Source organism: Vigna unguiculata, chromosome 10 (assembly GCF_037176805.1).
Source record: "Vigna unguiculata cultivar grain cowpea cultivar isolate G323 ecotype 2 chromosome 10, ASM3717680v1, whole genome shotgun sequence".
NCBI lineage: Eukaryota > Viridiplantae > Streptophyta > Magnoliopsida > Fabales > Fabaceae > Vigna > Vigna unguiculata.
In genome coordinates, this window is record NC_140801.1 from 10,436,712 (window position 1) to 10,457,586 (window position 20,875).

Here is a 20,875-nt window from a genome sequence, read left to right on the forward strand (position 1 = left end):
ATGATAAAAGTATTTTTCTTTTGATAAGAATATAATTAATATCAAATTTATTTAATTTTTGTAAATTAAGAATGATCATATAATATTAATTAGTATTGTTATTTTTATATTATTAGTTTTGTTAAAAAAGAAAAAGGAAAAATATGTTTCACAATATAAGTTGAACTTAGGTTCTTTCACTGAACACTTTATTTGCACTATGCCACTTTATAATTACTTGTTTTGTCATCCTAATGTACTAAATTATCTATTAGTTCATATTTTTTTACTTTTTATTATTATATAATAAATAACATGTCAACTTGAAATTAAATTTAACATATAACATTTAAATAGTTAAATAGGTAGATGGATTAAAATAAATAAATACATAACATACATTAATCTAGATAATCAAAATAATAAACATAATTAATAACATACATTAATCTAGATAATCAAAATAATAAACATAATTAATAAGAAAGATTGTTTTACAAAATGGTATAAAACAATAATCAATTATCATCACTATCATCTTCCTCAATAATATTATTTTCTTCATCTTCTGATAAATCAATACTTTCATTATCACTTTCTTCGTTGTCGTCATAAATAACCTTTATAGGTATCGTTGGATTTTCAGTAGTTATGGATTGAACTAAGTCATTTATGTGCAAGGGAAAATCATGCTCATGTGACACATTAGATATCAATGAGATTGAGTCAATGTCTTCATTTTCTTAACACACCTCATTTGAAGATTCCATTAGCATATCATACCAATCTCGTGGTTTTGTTTTCACTACTACTAGCCAATTAGAATCTTTGGTGTCTTTAACATAGTACACTTGTTGAGCTTGACTAGCTAAGACATATGGCTCATTGGTCCTCAATTTACGCTTACTATTAATAAGAATAAATCCATATTTGTCTTCCTTGTATCCTCTCCCCTTAGAATGCACACACATCCCACCAATCACATTTAAATAAAATGACATTATTTCCATTTAAGTAACTTAATTCAATAATATCCGTCAAGACACCAAAGTAGTCTAAATTACCTGTATTCTCGTCACCTCTAACTAAAAGTCCACTATTTTGTGATTTCAAGGACATGTCTCGATTTTTGACATTGAACCTCTAGCCATTTATCAAATAACTTGTATATCGAAAAACACGTGAATCTGGTCCACAAACCAAGGATAATAATGACTCGTTTATTCTTATGTCACATTCTCTTTTCAAAAATGCAACCTGTGAAAAAAAAAATAGTTAAATGTGCTCAAGCTATGTAATAATAGTAAACACATTTAATTAATTCTTACATATTTTTTGAACCATTGGAAAAATTCTCTTTCATGTCTTTGTTCCACATTTTTTGAATTTGCTTTCTCCAATTCTTGTTTGTGTAATATTTGATAATAAATACATTGTTATACTGGATTATATATAACCAAAATAATAGGAATATGTAATTTAATAAAATAACTCACTCAAGGAAAGGTGAAACTTCATCACAATTTTGGAGGACATAATTTCTTGCTTGCTCTTCTTCAACTACATTTAACTCAACATATTTTTTTGCATGCAGTGGTTTTCCAAGTTGTAGAAAAACTTTTAGCTTTGATTTATCTAATTGATGTAGATCACCTTCGTGATTTCTTCCATATCTATTTAATCTTGTCTCAACTCCATCCAAATATCTTGAACAAAAGTGCACACACTCTTGTGCAATATAAGCTTCAGCGATACATCCTTCTGGTCGAGCCTTATTTCTTACATATGATTTGAGCTTGCGAAGGTACCTTTCAATTGGATACATCCAACGATATTACACTGGTCCTGCAATCTTTGCCTCATGTGCTAAGTGAATGGGTAAATGGACCATTATGTCAAAAAAGGATGGAGGAAATATTTTCTCCAACTTACATAAGGTTAAAACTATAGATTTTTCTAGCATGTCTAAAGTGTCTAGATTCAATGTTTTTTTAGCATAACTCTCTAAAACAAAAACTTAATTCAATTCGGGCATCACAAACTTCCTTTGAAGAACACTGCATATTGAAAGAGGAAGAAAGCGGTGTAGAAATACATGACAATCATGACATTTCATCCCATATACTTGGAGTGCTCTAGAAAGCAAATTTTTGTATTCTTTCATAGAAGGCGGCCCACCTTCACACTCATCTAAACAATAACTTTATCAAGTCTATCACAATAGACCACTCAACAAATAGAGCTATAAAGTTATTACGTCCTTTACACTTATATCACAATCATCCATCAAGTCCTATTGAGGACCACTTAACATATAGAGTTATGGATTTAATCACTACCATAGGTACATGGATGGACTGTAATGCATCACAATATTTTCAAGCCAAAAGCTTAAGTCCCATCCCTTGAGAAGTCTCTTGAATGACTCTCCTACTCAATCCCTTTGTTAAAGGATCTGCTAGGTTTCTTTATGATCTCACAAACTCTAGACAAATTACTCAATTCTTCAAGATTTGTTTAACTGCACCATGTCTTATGCGAATATGTCTTCTTTTACCATTATACACATAATTTTTGGAAAATCCAAAGCGGTTTGTGAATCGCAATGTAATGATATTGGTACAGAAGACCCTCACAATGGAATATCACCTAACAAGTTTTTCGACCATTCAGCTTCTTCACCTGCTAGCTCAAGAGCAATGAATTCAGATTCCATGGTGGAACGAGCAATACAGGTTTGTTTGGAAGATTTCCATGAAACAACTTCTCCCCTTAAAGTGAACACATATCCACTAGTAGAACTCACCTCATTATTATCTGTCACCCAATTTGCATCACAATAACCTTCTAAAATAGTAGAAAACTTGTTAAAATGAAAACATAAATTCATAGTTCCCTTAAGGTATTTTAATAATCGATGAAGTGTATTCTAGTGTTCACTATTAGGATTATGACTGTATCTACTTAATCTACTTACAACATAAGCAATATCAGGTCTTTAGTTTGTGAGATACATAACACTTCCTATAACCTTAGCATATTCAACTTGTGAAACACTATCACTTTTGTTCCTTTTAAGACTCATGCTAGGGTCATAAGGAGTTCTCATAGGCATTGCATCAAAACAATCAAATTTCTTAAGTATCTTTTCAATGTAATGTGATTGACATAATGAAAAGCTAAATTCGGTTTTCCTTATTTTGACACTAAGAATAACAGTTGCCTCACCTAAACCTTCCATCTCAAAGTGAGTAGTAAAAAACATTTTGGTATTATTTATTACTTCCAAGTTAGATCCGAAAATCAACATGTGTATGCATGATGAATACCTATTTGGCTGGTGAAACATGATTTGTTTGTGGTTAGGACGTAATTCCCTAAATCTCTAGGTGAACTTTTAGGATGGTGCCTTAGTTGGTCGGGACGTAATTCCATGACCCCTGTTAGTGGGAGTTCATGGTGGTGCCCCATCTATATAATTTAGTAAGGATTCAAGGTAAGGTTGCATCCTGACACTCTAAGGGGTCAGTTAGTCTCACATAGAGCGGACTCACTCATGTGGTGAGAGTAGTAGGAGGCCCGAAACCCATTAAGGGCTAAACTTGTGTGTGTGGGTTGAGACATTGTAACACTTAGCTCGAGGGTGAGCAACTCGGTAGAGCAGGGAATCCACCACAAGTGCATCGGCCAAGTCATGTTACTATCATTAGCATCAGCCAAGTCAATGTAAATTAATTTAATAATAAAATTGGATTTAATTTAGCTTCTGTAGTCAAAGCTAAATTGAATAAATTTTAAAATAAAAATTCATTAGTTTCTGCTTGACTACCGCTAAACTACGTTAATTAAAATATTTAGTCGATGCTACTTAGAGCTGGCCTTCAAAAGTCGATGCTAACAAATTAGCATCTTGATTTTAGAGTTGTATGCGTATGTGGCGCAAATTCGACTATAAAAACCATGTAGGTTCAACTTTTCTTTGTTAGCGTTGGCTTTTAGTCAATGCTAAATATATGTTTTCTTGTAATAATATCTTATTATTTATAACTCAGTTTATATAAGCTATTAAAAGTCACTTTTTTTAAGTTGTTTTATAAATTTTTTTATTATATACATAGTAAGATTTTGTTCAAATAATTACAAATAATATTCAGGTTAGATCCTTTTAACCTGTTTCAAAATTTCCAACAATTTGTATTTGTTCTAGTAGGGGTTGAGACGTCCTTACAATATCCTTTTGAGACGCATCTTCTCCTAATCTACGATGTTTACTCATCTCCAGCGTCATTACTTTTGATTTGAGACTTTTACTCCTCTCCTAGTGGAATGCCGAGGAGGGGAGAGTGCCTATATTGCTTGGTGGTATCTACATTTGGTGGTGCGGGTAATTTCCTCAAGGTGGTATGACGTTGGCATTAAGAGTATCGTCGAATATGCGAGCTCGGTTAGCATTGAGTGGTATATAGTGAGTGAAACAGGGTGGTCTTCACTTCTTCAGGCGTGTTCCTTAGGGAGGGGCTTGTTTCTTTTGTAAAGGTTTTTTCTTAGGTGTTAGTACTTTGGTTTTGACTTTGTTATCATAATAAAATTAAATGGAATTGTTTTATTGTATTATCATCTTTTAAATTTAAAATAATTTATAAAGTATACTTTTATCTTCGTCGTGATCAATAACTATTTATTTCTAACCTTTGTAACATGAATTTAATCTGCAAATATCATAATCTACAAATATCATGTGAGATACGCATAAACTTAATGTGTGTGTATATGCGTGCGTGTATGTTTGTGTATATGTGTGCGTGTGTGCATGTACATGTGCGTACATGTGTGTGTGTGTGTGTGTGTAGGGATGGCAAAGCGAGACATGCCACACTGGTCGACTCGCACAAAAAAACGCGTGGTGGGCTGAGATTCTAGGCTTGCCAACCCGCATAGGCCGGTAGCTTGTGCAGGCGAAGGACAGGGTGGGGTGGGCCAACTCGTGACCTGCAAAAAAAAAAAACTTGCACTTGTATATGTTGGTTACTTCCTTTTTTTGGAATTCTACATAGACATTCCAAATTATTGTATGAGTGGAAAAAATCAGTATTATGTATTTCTGAATGTGCTAAAATTTCAAGGATTCATCGTGCATGTCAAAGTACGAATATAAGTACGAATATATATGTGATGAAAATGTTGGATTATCAATTTATTATTCAACTCCCCAAAGTCAACTTAATTTTGTAAACTTGTTAAAGCTTTCCAATTTGTCTGACATTGAAAGTTTTATCATGAGAAATAAATAAAATAAATAAAAATGGGTTGCCCCGCAAGTCAAAACCTATATGGGTCAGGCTAGACTTTTGAGCCTACATTTTCAAAGCGGGGGGGGTGACTAGCCCAGCCTGAACACCCCACATCCAACAAATTTCTTAAAAGACCAAAGAGAATGACAAAAAATGAACTTATTTAGTTCAAGATTTTGATGTGATAGGATTGTAGACTTCAATACCAAGAGCCTTACGGCGTACTCTAATTTTCAAATAGACTAAGGATAAAGTCAGAGATTAAAAAAAAATACATAAAAAGTTTAGAAAGATAGTAAATTTTATAAAATGAACTTCTATTAATAAAATACCTATTCATAATTTCCACTTTTATTATTAAGATATTTTACTGTCATTTTTTAAAACCATCACTGCTCTTAGATTATTTTCTAGATTCTCACCTGAATTAAATATATACACTTTCTAACATGCTAGACAGATAAAACAAGAACCTACTTGTACCAATTCCACCATGTGAAACTTCCATGATATCACATGAAAAACAAAAACAAAGCCTGTATAATTGACAGAGTAGTTAACTGCTCTTTGGATCTTTGATAACCTAAACCACTATTAACCACTAGTTAATTTGGATGTATCTGTGTGCGTACATCCAACTTTATTATATAGAATTTCCTAATTATTTGCGTTCTCTAATCTCTATAACCACTCTAAGGATTCGAATGTAGTTAAATTTAAAGCATTAATAAATATTTACGAAAATTTATCGGATTAATAATCCATTATTACGATTAAGATTAATATATGATTTGGGATAAATTGACGAAGTCTTGATCGAAAATGTATTCAAAAGATTATTATTTTTTTTTATCTTGCTTCTTCAATAGTCAACGTAATTTGTATGTACATTTTGCTGATATCATTAGCCAATTAAGTAGTTAGAAAATGTGAGAATGGTTTACTTTTTATGACTTAAAAGTATGGCCTTCAAAGTCAATTCCGAATAGTTTATTTAAATCCCAATCTGTACTTTTAGATTTTGTAATAAAAATTACTATTTTTTATCTTATATTTTAATCTAGTTCCTACTCCTTTAACAGCTTGATTATGACTTTTAACTGTTAGGAGATAGCTATATGTAGTCCCACAGTAGTTTCATATCAATTTTTCTAAATTATTTTTAATAAAAAGTATGTAGGGTCCACGTATTTTAGGAGAACTAATGTAAGATTTAACGAAAATAAGAAATAATAAAGTTGACCCTTTAAATAATTAGTAGCAAACCAATTCCTGGCCCTCTTAAGATAGTTTAAACTTGGTATTAAACTCCTAGATGAACTTTGTAGAACGAGGAAGTTTAGTTAAATGCGAAGTCATTTTCATAATCGTCAGGGACAATAAAAGTAGATAAAGAAAAATAATCACTTTGGTTGCGGATTTGATTTAATGTCTTAAATTATGTGCTTTTCTAAGTAATTGAGAAAAGAGATAAAAGATTTGTTTTAAGTTTGGTGTATTTTAATGCTAAATATATAAACATTTTTATACTAAATATAATAATTATTTAGAAAGTTAAAAATTCTAAATAATGATTAATTTTAGTGGCTAAAAATAATTAATCACTATAGTAACCAATTTAGTTATCAATTTGTAAATTAAAAATTATTGATAATTAAAATTGTTTCTATTATAAATACAAAATTAGAATTGGTTTCTATATTTGTAAGTAAAATAGTTTTTATTATGAATTAGTATATAAATTAGGTACTAACATAAGGTTTTGACTATTAAAGAAATTGATATCTAAGTCTCTAATTAAGAAATTGGTCTCTAAACATAGTTTTTGTTGGAAGTCCTACATCAACTATAAATAAGGTCAATTCACAATATATATGTGGATGCAATCCTCACCTTACAAGCCAGTTTTGTGGGGTTGAGTTAGACTTAAAAACTCACTTCTAACATGCTATCAGAGTCAAGTTAGAGCCTATCCTAGCGAACTTTCTTGGACATTCTGTTCCACCCATTATAAATGGATGCAATCCTCACCTTATAAGCCGATTTTGTGGGGTTGAGTTAGGCTTAAAAACCCACTTCTAATAGTTTTTGTCATTAAAATTTATCATTATTTAAGAATTTTCTTATAGTAACTTATCTACACTTATCCTTTAGTAAGTTTTGATTAAACTTTGTATAAATTCTCTTTATTGTAATTTCACTATTTTTTTTTTTTGTTTTATTTAACAAGATTAAATGAACTTAGATGTTCACTTGAGCAAAAATTGAAGTTGTTTGAGTGATGGAATCTAGATAGGCCAATACCATACAAGACATTCACTCAAGAAAAGATAAAGGTTGGTTGAAAAAATTTTATTCGCTCAAATGAGTTAGATCAAATAAAGCAAGGATTGATTGAAGGATTATCACTTGACAAAGCATGCAGATTTCTTAAGCGATAGTATGACTTTAAAGCAACAAGTCAATGATATTAGTGAAACATGGACACTATAACTGTGTACTTAACCTAGAAGCACACTCTAAATTGGTTGCAAGAAAAAAACCCAATCAAATGTTACAAATTTAAGATTATTGATGCAACTAAAACAAACTAAATCATTGAAGGAAAAAAAAAACTCAACACTAACAAAAAAAAAAAAAAAACTCTATATGAATTTCTTATGATGCCTACTTTCTACTCATTGCCTCCACTACTATAGGAACAATCTTTGGAGGTTGAGTCTACTGTATTTTTGTTCCCATTTCTCCCTCCTCTAGACCTTCCTCTACCACACTTGTTCCGGTCGTTTCACCCTCTAGTACTTTGACCAACTTTGGCTTGCAATGCATGCTCAGTGACTTTCTCATTATTCTTTCTTTTAACTAGCCGTTGCTCATGAGCCTCTAAGGAATTCGACAATTCCTCAATTGACATTGCTTCTAAATCTTTAGATACCTCAATACCAACCAGAATATGATCGAATTGAGGGGTCAAGGTCTGCAAAACTTTCTCAACAATGTTGTTACAAGATATCCTATGCTTCCTTTGTTGTTACAACGTTTGAAATTTTTTGAAAAAAGTGGCAGCAACACGTTGATGTTAGAGTACCCGAGCTTTGTAGACCCATTTCTTCTTCACCTTAAATTACTTTTTTACCTCTTCTTCAACATTCTTGGGTGATTCTTTGAAACCATACTTCAGAATTTCATCAACTTCTTGAAAAAAGGAATTGTCTCCATCTTCACACACCAATCATCATATTTCTCTTGTTTTTCTTTCTCAAACAAAATTGCTTTTAAAAGAATTCAGAAACTTATTGGGAGTGCTTATATTCATGTTATCCACAACTAGCAAAGTCAAAAGAATATTTCAGGAACAGTTTACCTTCTCATACATATAATTAAATTATATAACGACTCACGAAAACTTCTTTAATAGCTTACAAGCTTCGACTTTAAAAAAAAAAGTGTTAACAAAATGGGGAGATTAAAAATAAAAGCAAACAAAGTTCCCCAAAGTTATTGTTAGCATCTATGGGAAAAATTAGTTGGTATATGTATAAATTTAAAGTGATGAACGCCATATTTTTCCCTTGAAGGAGATTATTACTATAGAAATGTCATCATGATAAAGACGTCGTTCCCCGTGTGGGATATTCAGCAATTCATGGAAGTCCATACCTGCAAAAGACCATGTAAAAACAATTACTAAGATGTTTTTGACTTAATCATTCAATTATTATAAAAATTTGTATTTTATCATTAAATTAAAAAATAAAATATTTATTTTTAATATTTTATGAAAATTTAATTTTCACATTTTATGAAAGGCATGTAAGATATTTCTTTCCAGAATATTATATACGGGGATTTTCTTAGAATTTAGAATTTTAAAGTGAATTATAGCATAACATTCACGGGGAAAATATTTTACATTATTCTTATAAAGTGAATGGAAAAAATATTTATAATTTAATTTAAAAACGAAATACAATTTTATAGTATTATAAAAAAAATTATAAGTGAGAAGGTATCATGAATTTCTTTTTCAACTATGTTTTTAGTGCTTAGATTTATATTCAAAATTGAAATTAGTCTACATCTCAAATTTTGATACATTTTGATTTATAAATTTTAAAAATGAATTAGTATAATTTTATAAATTGAACAATGTTAATTTTTTTTAAGTGTTATAGGTTGACATTTGACACATTCCAACTCAAATGTCAACATAAAAAATCATTTAATATCTAAAAAAAATTAACATATCTGAATTAAAATAATTATATCCATTTGTTAAAGTTTGAAATATGAATAAATTTTAATTTTTGTTTCTAAATTTTAAGTGCTTAAAACATATTTAACTTTTTTTATCAAATTAAACTGAATGAAACATGCAGAAGAGATTTTACCAGCTTTTTTGGCTGCCCGAAATAGTGCTTCATTTATAAGGAGTTGTGCAGGATCTGTATCTGGAGAGGAAGTGATGAACGAGTCCACTATGGCAACTGCTTCTTCGTTTGTGAAGTATTGTTGGAGTCCATCAGAACACAATATCAAGAATCTGTCACTTGGCCTCAGCCTGTGGTGGTAAAGTGAAGGAGAACATACGATGTATGGGGATTCCCCTATGTAGTTAACTTTCAGACTCTCTAATACTGCATTATTCTGTTTAGGCTGCAAAATGCATATAAATATAATAAAACTTTCAAATTTATATATTTGTTGTGAATCTATTAGTACTCTTTAAATAAATACCATAGATTATACCTCCTTCAGGAAGCCAGCACCAAAAGCTCTTGTAACATTTAAGTAACCTTTCACCCTTCCTTTAGTAATTGCACAAGGGTCATCTGGGTGCTCCTTCATGATTCTGTCAACCTCCTGAGATTTGGTAAATGTGTCATATAACACAATTAAGTGACACAAACCAGAAGCCTATGTTCATAAATTTGTCTCCTCTAAATACCAGAAGTTGATTAGGAAATCATGTCTTAATCTTCTGTAAATGTGTTATATTTCACAAATTTAACAACTGATATGTCACATTCAAGTCTTAAAGTTTTATGTTGAAAATAACCTTCTCGTCAAGAAAACCAGTTCTAACATACACATATACGTATACCTCTTTGACAAGGGTACTGTGCTCCATGGTGAGCTGAAGAGAATTAACACTGTGATCAGCCAATATTGCACGACTGTCTCCCACATTCATCAAGTAAACATCTTCTCCCTTCATCAGCATCACCAAAACACAAGACCCCATCATAGTCAACACAGGATTATTACCAATCACTTCATCAACTTTCTTCAGAAACGCATCCTCCGTCTTCCTCAACGCCTCAGAAAGACCAACCAACGCATCTGAATGCCCAAAACTTGATGCCCCTTTCACGCTTAACTCCAATTTCTTCCAACAATTCAAAGAATCCCAGTTATCCAACATCGAAGAACAACAACCTTTGACCACTGTGTTCCTTATTTTGGAGGACCTACCACTACCATTAACCAAACCTAACAACACTTTCTCCGACGTGTCGCCACATAGCATGCCCTTGAGCTCATCATGCACAGAATGGAAAAGATTATCAAGAAGATAATCAGTAGCATCAGGACCATTGAACCCATCATAAATTCCTACAAAAACCCACCCATGCTCCTCAGAAATCACAATATGCACACGATCCTCACCTGCTCTCCCTTCAGCCCATTCTAGATTCTCACATCCCATCAATTCACGGTCTGCAACCGTAACCGACGCCATAAAGTCTTGATTTTTAAAGTCACTGCAACAACTTCCAACAACGTTAAACTTCTCGTTATCATCACTCAAATAAGGATGATGATGATCATCATCATTATCATCTAAAGAAGGATGATCATCAGAATTCTTATCATCGTCACCACCACCACCGTCATCATCGCCGTCAACTTTAACAATGTCATTTTCTTTCTTTTTCTTGTACCCTCCAATGGAAACCACCCTTTTAACAAAGGACCCAGAAATCACCCTCTTGAGAATCTTCCTCACGCTTTGCTTCTTACTTTTGTCCTCAAACGCAAACCCATTGTCATGAGAGAATCTTCTCCGCAGCTTCTTCTTCAAATCTCTTTCATTCATCAAAGCGCCAAGCACCACGGGGCCCGAAGAGAACCCTCTCTCCATTGGGCTGCACCAAACGGGGTTGCAGCTTCCCCCAAAGGATCCATCACGACACGAAGCGTGTTGTTGCTGCAGAGGCATCGACGTGAACGATGGGGAGCTCTCAAACGACGCCGAGGAGTCCAACACGACGGGGGAATTGGTTGCGCTGTGGTGGAGAGAATCGAAGGTGGTGGAAGGCGGGGTGGAGGAGTTAGCGCTGACGGAAGCGCCGGAAACTGATCGGAAGGTTGTGATCGTAGTGACGTTATCGGTGGAGAAAAGGTCCGGCGGTCGAACGTAACATATTGAGTTTCCGAAGGGGTTGGCATTGCTATGGTGGTACCGGCGGGAGATATCTCCGGCGCCGGCGGAGCAGAGGCACCCTTTTACGACGTGGTTGCCCATAGAGAAGACTGTTTGAATGTGTTAACTTTATGTTAATAATTACAGTGAAGAGTTGGTGTGTTATATGGAGAAGTAGAAGAAAAAAGTAGTTGACTTAAAAAAAACTGAGTGGTGTCATTTGTTCTCTTCCGGAGAAATGATACTTTAACATCCAAAAATACCACTTTCTTTACCACCTAACAATTTGATTTAATTTTTTTTTTATAATTGAAAAATGAAATGAAACTGATCAAGCTTATTTCCCCGTTGTAGTCACATCCACTTGCTCACTCCTCACACACCAGTCCGCGCAAATTTTTTTTGTTTTCAAAAATGCCTCTCCTCCACCGCTTCTCTAGTTTTTCTAAAGTGCCCACAAACCCTCCCCTGTCACTCGCCACTCATCACAGAACACTCAATCGAAAGCGCACAGAACCCTTCCCGCACACACACACACACCTCTGGTCACCTTCTTCCCGCAACCGCCGCCCCACAAAATCCTTCCCGCACCACAGAACCCTTCCTCTGGTCGACCTCTTCCCGAAACCGCCGCCCCACAACCATCATCCCGCACACACACACACACACACACACCTCTGGTCGACCAAGTATTAATTTTAATTGTCGGAATTGCTGGCTGACCCGTACTGACATCTAACATGCTACCCAAACACATATAAAATGTAATCTAACACATAGTTTTTAGACAAATTACTTGTAACATTTGTTAATAAAATAATCATTCCAGGGCATTGCTGGACCCCAGTTTGTTCCCCCGTTTGAAGACAGACAATATTTAATTTGTTCTAATAAATGCATAGGTTCTAAGTGACTAAAAACATTAATGGACCTTGTTGAAATTTAACATGCGACCCAATCAAAAATAAGTTGTAATCCATGATAGAGTTTTTAGACAAATTACTTGTAGCATATTTTAATGAAATAATTATCCCAGGGCATTGCTAGACCCCAGTTTGTTCCCCCTTTTGAAGACAGAAAATATTTAATTTGTTTTAATAAATGCATAGGTTATAAGTCACTAAAAACATTGGTGGACCTTGCTGAAATTTAACATGCGACCCAATCAAATGTAAGCTGTAACCCAGGATAAAGTTTTTGGACAAATTAATTGTAACATATTTTAATAAAATAATTACCCCAGGGCATGAGTTACAATTAATTTGTCCAAAAACTATATCTTGGGTTACAGCTTACATTTGATTGGGTCGCATGTTAAATTTCAACAAGGTCCACCAATGTTTTTAGTCATTTATAACCTATGCATTTATTAAAACAAATTAAATATTGTCTGTCTTCAAAGGGGGGAACAAACTCGGGTCCAGCAATGCCCTGAGATAATTATTTCATTAAAATATGTTACAATTAATTTGTCCGAAAACTTTATTCTGGGTTACAGCTTACATTTGATTGGGTCGCATGTTAAATTTCAGCAAGGTCCACCAATGTTTTTAGTGACTTATAACCTATGCATTTATTCAAACAAATTAAATATTGGTTGTCTTCAAAGGGGGGAACAAACTGGGGTCCAGCAATGCCCTGGGATAATTATTTTATTAAAATATGCTACAAGTAATTTGTCTAAAAACTCTATCATGGATTACAGCTTATTTTTTATTGGGTCGCATGTTAAATTTCAACAAGGTCCACCAATGTTTTTAGTCACTTAGAACCTATGCATTTATTAGAACAAATTAAATATTGTCTGTCTTCAAACGGGGGGAACAAACTGAGGTCCAGCAATGTCCTGAGATGATTATTTTATTAACAAATGTTACAAGTAATTTGTCCAAAAACTATGTGCTGGATTACTTTTTATATGTGCTTGGGTAGCATGTTAGATGTCAGTATGGGTCAGCCAGCAATTCCGACAATTAATATTAATACTTGGTCGACCAAAGGTGTGTGTGTGTGTGCGGGAGGATGGTTGTGGGGCGACGGTTGCGGGAAGAAGGCGACCAGAGGTGTGTGTGTGTGTGCGGGAAGGGTTCTGTGCGCTTTCGATTGAGTGTTCTGTGATGAGTGGCGAGTGGCAGGGGAGGGTTTGTGGGCACTTTAGAGAAACTGGAGAAGCAGGAGAGGCGTTTTCGAAAATGAAAAAAATTTACGCGGACTGGTGTGTGAGGAGTGGGCAAGTGACTGTGAGCGGGGAAACAAGCTTGATCAGTTTCATTTCATTTTTCAATTATAAAAAAAAATTAAATCAAATTGCTGCTGCCACGTCAGGTGATAATGATAGTGATCAATTTTAGATGTCAATGTATCATTTATCTTTGTTCTGTTCTTTTAAAATGAGAATCGTTGTTTATCTTGTGAACGGACAAGAAACTTTTGAGATGCCCATTGGGAGCAGAGTGTTTATCACTAGAAAAGTTCCATTGTCTTCGCAATCTTCTCAAATACACAGTTAATTACGGAAACGGGTATATTTATTTCTTAATTTACATAAAAGGGCCTATTTTTAAAATTATTACCAACTTAGGTGAAGTGGTAAGATCATTGATGACTTCTATAAGGATATAAGAATGAAGTCGTCATTGATATAATGACTTCTATCTTTTTTCTCACAGAAGTTTTCACAATAATAACAACTCCAGTTTTTCATTATGACTCAACTGTTAGGAACGACGACTTCTAGATTATTCTTATTTTAAATGAAGTTGTTATAGTTTTTATTTATTTGTTTAAAAAATATATTAATATATAATTTTTTTAAGTTTGATTTTTTTTATTTATTTGTTAATTTTTTTAATTTGTTTTTATTATTTTTAAATGTATTATTAATTTGTTTAAAAAATATATTAATATATAATTTTTATTCTATTATATTTTAATGATTTATTTTTTATTTAATTAATTTAATGTTTAAAATAAATTTAATTAATTAAATACATGATAAAGATTATTATAGTAATAAAATTGAAATTACTTAATATAAAAAATTTAATAAAGTGCAAATAAATAATACAAAATGATGCATCATTGCCTATATGAAAAATATTCACGATTGTAACCTTGTTACGATAGTAAGAACATTTTTTTTTTGCTTACTCTTAGTTTATTGATCCATTTCATTATAGATACAAGCAATAGTTGACCTTCCTGATTGTTTAAGATATGGATTGTTATCGACTTACAATGTCTTCACAGCGATATGATAACGATGGTAGGGATAATGAAGATGGTCAAAATGATGATAATGTTGAAGAATATTTTATCATGCTAGTTGCATCGTCATCGCAGTCATCTATTGAACATGGAGGTCACCAAAGACCTAGAAGACAATGAAGAAGGCCACCATGTGACACTCATTTACACTGATAAGTATTTATAATGTATTTCATTCCACTTATTTTATTTTCATTATTTTTAATTTCCTCAAGTGTTACTAATATAATTACAATTTTTCTTTGCTTTATTATTTTGTCATGTATTCAATAAATTGAATTAGTTAAATAAAAAACAAAAAATAAATCATTAAAATATAATATAATAAAAATTATGTATCACTTTACTTTAAACAAATTAATAATATATTTAAATAAATAATAAAAACAAATTAAAAAAAATTACAATTAAAAAAATCAAACTAAAGTCTTCATACCTATGACAACTTCACATCTAAAAAAATAATAATAATCTAAAGTTGTCACTCCCAATGGTGGAGCATAGTGGAGACTAGGGGGCATGGCCTCCACAAATTTTGATTTTTTTTTGTTATAGATAATATATTAAATATTAATAATAATTAAATTAAATATTTTTTTTTATAAAGTACAACATATAATGTTTATAATTGTTTTCTTTTGTTCTTGAAGAGAAAAAGATATATTTTTTGTTCTCATTTTTCATGTGTTCTCTTCCATTCTTGAAAAAGAAAATAAGATAATTCTCTCTTGTCGTCTCACTTGATAGTGAAATATTATTTTATTAATTTATTTCATGAGGATCTTGTATATTAATTTTTTATTTTATGAACATAGAAGAAAAAGTATTGTACTGTGTGTTTTTCTATAACTGGATTTTAATTGTGGTTTGATTATCATTGATTTTTTCTTTAGTTTTTACGTCTCTCAATTTTGTATTAGATTATAATAAATTATATTTTAGTCTTATTTTTTTTAAATAGTTATATTGATGAAGAATAAAATAATATATTCATTTTTTAAAAAATGATAAAGGAAAACTACCCGTGAAGATGAAAGCAAGACAAATTCAACTTCTGAAGCATGATACTAATGATCCAATTCTTCAACTAGAGGAGCCCTTTCTTAAGGTTCAAAGAAGTATAGGTGAGGAGTTTCATATTAATTCTTTGGAACGTGATCCATAACAACTTCTTCAAATTTGAGAATATCCAATGAGCCAAAGAGATGAAATTAGAAGAGCTTATTTAAAATGGGGTCCATATGAAATACAACTTGAAAACTATCCTTAAAGGAAAAACATCCAAGGATATTTCAATCTAATTTGTTTAAAATGTATCCTTCATAGCTAGAGTATTCCCGACTAATGATGGAGCTTATTGTTTGGCATGTTATCTATTTAATTCAAAGCTAGATGGTCATCCTGGGTCAGATGTGTTTACTAAACAAGATTTTAGATCATGGGAAAAGGTTAATGTAAGAAAAAAAATGTGCATTTCTCAACCACATTGGAGATAGTCATTGCTCATCGCATAACAATGTAATGAAAGTTTGTGAAGATTTGTTGAATCAATCTATACATTAATAACATTATAAACTATAATAATACAATGAAAGTCTGTGTGATTTTTTTTGTTAGTTTTCGTTATACAAAATTATGTACTTATTTTTTATTGTATTAGTAACAATAATTAAATATATAAATTTTGGGCGTATTATTTTGACTTCTCCAACAATGTTGGTCAAGATCCGTCACTGGTCACTCCTAATATGACTTCAATTGAGATAAAAAAAAAAAAAAACCTAAAGTTGTCATTGTTGTGAAGAGTTCTCTAAAGAAAATGTAAAAGTCGTCACACCAATAACGACTTCACCCTAACAAATGTCCTAAAATCATCAATACTCTTACTACTTAACCCAATTTCATAATAATTTCAAAAACAAACCCTTTGCATAAATTAAAAAGTAAATTGACCTATTTTCGAAAATTAACCTCTCAAATACACGTACTTTTCTCTCTTTAACAATTTATTTCAAATTTAAGGATTTTTTATGGGTCACTTCCTCTATTGCTTTACAAAATTGGATAGTCTAGTAAAAAATTATATTGCAGAGACAAACATTGCATATCCAACACGATTTTTTATACCAAAGTCGAATGGTATAAGGACGATATTTTCATAAAATTAAAAAAGATGAGGTCGTCATTATAAATAACTACTTATGTGAAAAAAAAATTAAACTAAAATGGTTATAGGTCTGTAACGACATTTGATATAGGAGAAGTGACTAGGTATATTAAATGGCTTTCAATTTCACGGTATGATAATATTTTATTAATTTTTTTTCTTGATTTTAGAGGAGTCGTTATGATAAACCACGACTTCTCTTATTATTTTTTTAACTTTTTTAAAATTTCTAAAATTATATATATACTATGTATAAATTAAATGATTAATTTACTTAGAAACTAAAAAATATTAATCTGCAAAGTTAAAACTTTTTATTTTAATTTGAGAATTAAATTATTAAAATATGACTTAAAGGAAAAAAATTACTCAAAATTTTAAAAAATAAAATTTCGTTTTAATTAAATTATTAAAAAAATATTAAGACCTTAAGACTTCAAATTTCATAAATTCTAAAATTCTAATATATATATATATATATATATATATATATATATATATATATATATATATATATATATATATATATATATATATATATATATATTCTATTAATTTTATATTATTTTTTAATAAGCTGATTAATTGGATTTTAAAAATTATAATACTTTTAATATATTTGTACATAATCATATACTTTTAATTTATTCTAATAATTTAAAAGTTTTGATAATATTTATATCTTAAAGTTTTTTAATAATTTAATTAGAAATAATTTTAAAATTTTAAAATTTTTCTGTAAACATATTTTAATAATTTAATTCACAAATTGAAATTAAAATTTCTAACTTTATATGTTAATATTTCTTAAGTCTTATATAAATAAATTATTAAATTTATACATGGTATATATATATATATATATATAATACTATTTATGTTTTTTCTTAATTTACATAAACACATTTTTTTTAGTTTAAATTTTAAAATGATAAATATTATTGTATTTTATTTATGTTTAATATTTTAATAATAAAATATAATAATCAAATTTAAGATATTAAATTTTAAAATTTCAAAATTTTAATAAAATTTTATTTAAAATAATTTTAATCAAATTATTTTTAAAAAAATATGTATACAAAATTTTAGAAATTATAAAAAAGTTAAAAAAAATAAGAGAGAAGTGGTAGTTGATAACAATGACTTCTCTAAAATGAAAATAATAATAATAATAATAAAATATTATTTTAAGGTGAAATCGAAAATCATTAATATATTTTAAGACTTCTTTCAAATCAAATATCTTATGATTCATAACGACTTTAATTTATTATTTTTTTACTTAAAGTTGTTGTTTACAATGACGACTTAATCTTTTTTAATTTCGTGAAGAAGTCGTTCTCATGTCACATAAGACTTCACTTCAGTATAAAAGTCTAGTTGGGTTTGCACGACTTGCATCATGCAATGTAATTTATTATTAAACGATCCATGTTTTATAAAAAAAAAGAGTTAAAGTGACCTATTTTTGTAAAAAAAAAAAACGAAATTTAAATATTGCTTTTTGTTGAAATAAAAGAGAAACATAGGTTGAATTCTTTACCGAAGCAATGCACATAGTGTTAATTATCTGTCCTAAGTTCTGATACTACAAATAGAAAAAAATATTAACTAAAGAGATAATACAATCAAGGCAACTATGAATCGTTTAAGGCATAATAAGTTAAATAGATACATAAAGACATAAAAATACTATGAATATACATAGAAGGAAGAAGATGAATAATACCAATATTATTTGAAGAGACCCTGTATCTATTTATATCTATTGGTCATGGTAGCATAAAGTAAATAACCCAAACTACACATTAAAGAGAAAAACAAATTGTACTACTAGGTCGAGATGTACTTAGAAGCACATGTGTCTACTTGTCATTTTGTTCTTCATGTATATATGTTATCTATCAACTAAGTCGATACAAAGAGAATAAAAAGGCTTTAAAGGAGAGAAGATGGACTAGGCCTGACTCATAAGTGATGTGACATTTTGATTTGACTTGGGAAGGCAGATAACAACTCATCAAGACCCTTGGATCTAAGCGGATCTAATGTAACATCCCGTCAGGATATTACGAATTTTAAATAGTAAATAAAGAAAAAGTAATTTCAAGTCAATTAATACAACTGCATTTCACAAAAATGTGGGAAATTTAAATCTTTATTTCACGATAGCAATAACTGAAATACAAAATGAGTAATTATCCATTATAAATCTGAATCTGATAATATAAGAGTTTACATTTGATTTAAAAATCATAAAATATAAATTCATGATGAAATATCCCCAGTCTAGCCCCTGCTCCGTCTCTATGTCTCACCGGATCCACCTGCAACATCCTTTGCTCACGCTTACCGAGTACACGATCAACGCCAAACACAAGCAGATAGGGTGAGTTTAACAGAAAAAACATATAAAACTATATATACATATACAAACGCTTATATATATATATATATGTCATACAATCACACTATAGTAATTTCCTCCTTTGATTTCCATATCACATGGCCACAACCATGTTAATCGCGTTCTACATCTCCAAGTGAGTACCTCAAGGTGTCTTGCTGCCATACCTATCGACCACAACAGATAGAGCACGTGCGGGAAACCATGCTATGGATCATATACCGTAACGCCAGGTGGAGTTCCCAAATACAAACATAGTTCGTAACGTTCCAAGACTACCAAACTCGTCAGCTAGTTACTGAGAAGGGTAATCTATCTGGACTCATCCGTACTGGCCACAACCAGCACACTCACACTGGCAACACTCGCCAACCCGAGCTCAACTCAAGGGTTCCTCGTGTTCATCCGCCATCCTAAGCTCAACTCGAGGGATGCCATTCCGAGCTCAACTCGAGGAATGCCATGTGCTTAACCCCTATCCCGAGCTCAACTCAAGGGATACGTTTCGAGCTCAACTTAAGGAATACCAGCAAGCCGACCTTTAAGATATCCTAGAAACAGTGTAGATTATGCACACAAAGCTCTTTTGCTTCTCGGTATTGCTTGGCGCAACACACTAGGCACCAGGCGCACAACGCTTACAAGCCGCCTAGCGGGGGACACGTACCGCCAGGCGCCCTACGCCTCTGTAGTCCATTGTCCTATAGTTACCCCCTGGCGGATCGACCATCATCGCCAGGCGCCAAGCTCTCTATTGCTTTCTAGAACTACAACTATCTCCTGGCGGATCTCGTTCTGCCGCCAGGCACTGCACCAGTATAGTGATGGTTACTGGTTTAAATCCTCCAACCTTGATGATCAAATTTTAATAGATACTAGCACCCACTGTAAACTTCACTAAGTGAATTACATCAATTCTTATGAGTTTGGCTGGCTACTAACGTACCTATAATTATTTGGGTCCCCCAAATGAGGCATTCCCATTCTTAGACTTCCTTAAGTTCAACACTTGGAATTCCAAATCTGCCAATATTGATCCTAATACTAATTAGTATGATCCATCATTTACTCCAAGTAGTACCTATGTCTCTACTAGGCTTGCTTCCACTTCTCCCTCTTTATAGCTTACGTACATATCAAAGCCAACTCACCATCTTATACTCGTATCTTAACTAACCTCGTGCATTCACTATGGCATCCAAACAAGGCCTATCAGGATCCTATATTTTAATCAAACCAGTTTATGCATCACACCAGTATCTTAACACCTATCCTTTCCTATTAATCTCATATACTTAACTCCACATAACCTATCTACAATTGAGGCAGTTTCA

At 31.5% G+C, this 20,875-nt stretch overlaps 1 protein-coding gene across 1 annotated transcript; it reads right to left on the reverse strand.

Annotated features, from left to right (window-relative positions):
* Positions 1–8,630: 8,630 nt before the first annotated feature.
* On the reverse strand, positions 8,631–11,922 carry LOC114166495 (putative protein phosphatase 2C 4). Its single transcript, XM_028051235.2, has 4 exons — positions 10,375–11,922; positions 10,020–10,133; positions 9,662–9,926; positions 8,631–8,930 (listed from the first exon to the last, which is right to left on the reverse strand). Exons 1-4 carry the CDS (start codon positions 11,797–11,799, stop codon positions 8,815–8,817), a joined length of 1,920 nt encoding a protein of 639 aa, XP_027907036.1. The 5' UTR covers positions 11,800–11,922; the 3' UTR covers positions 8,631–8,814.
* Positions 11,923–20,875: the final 8,953 nt, after the last annotated feature.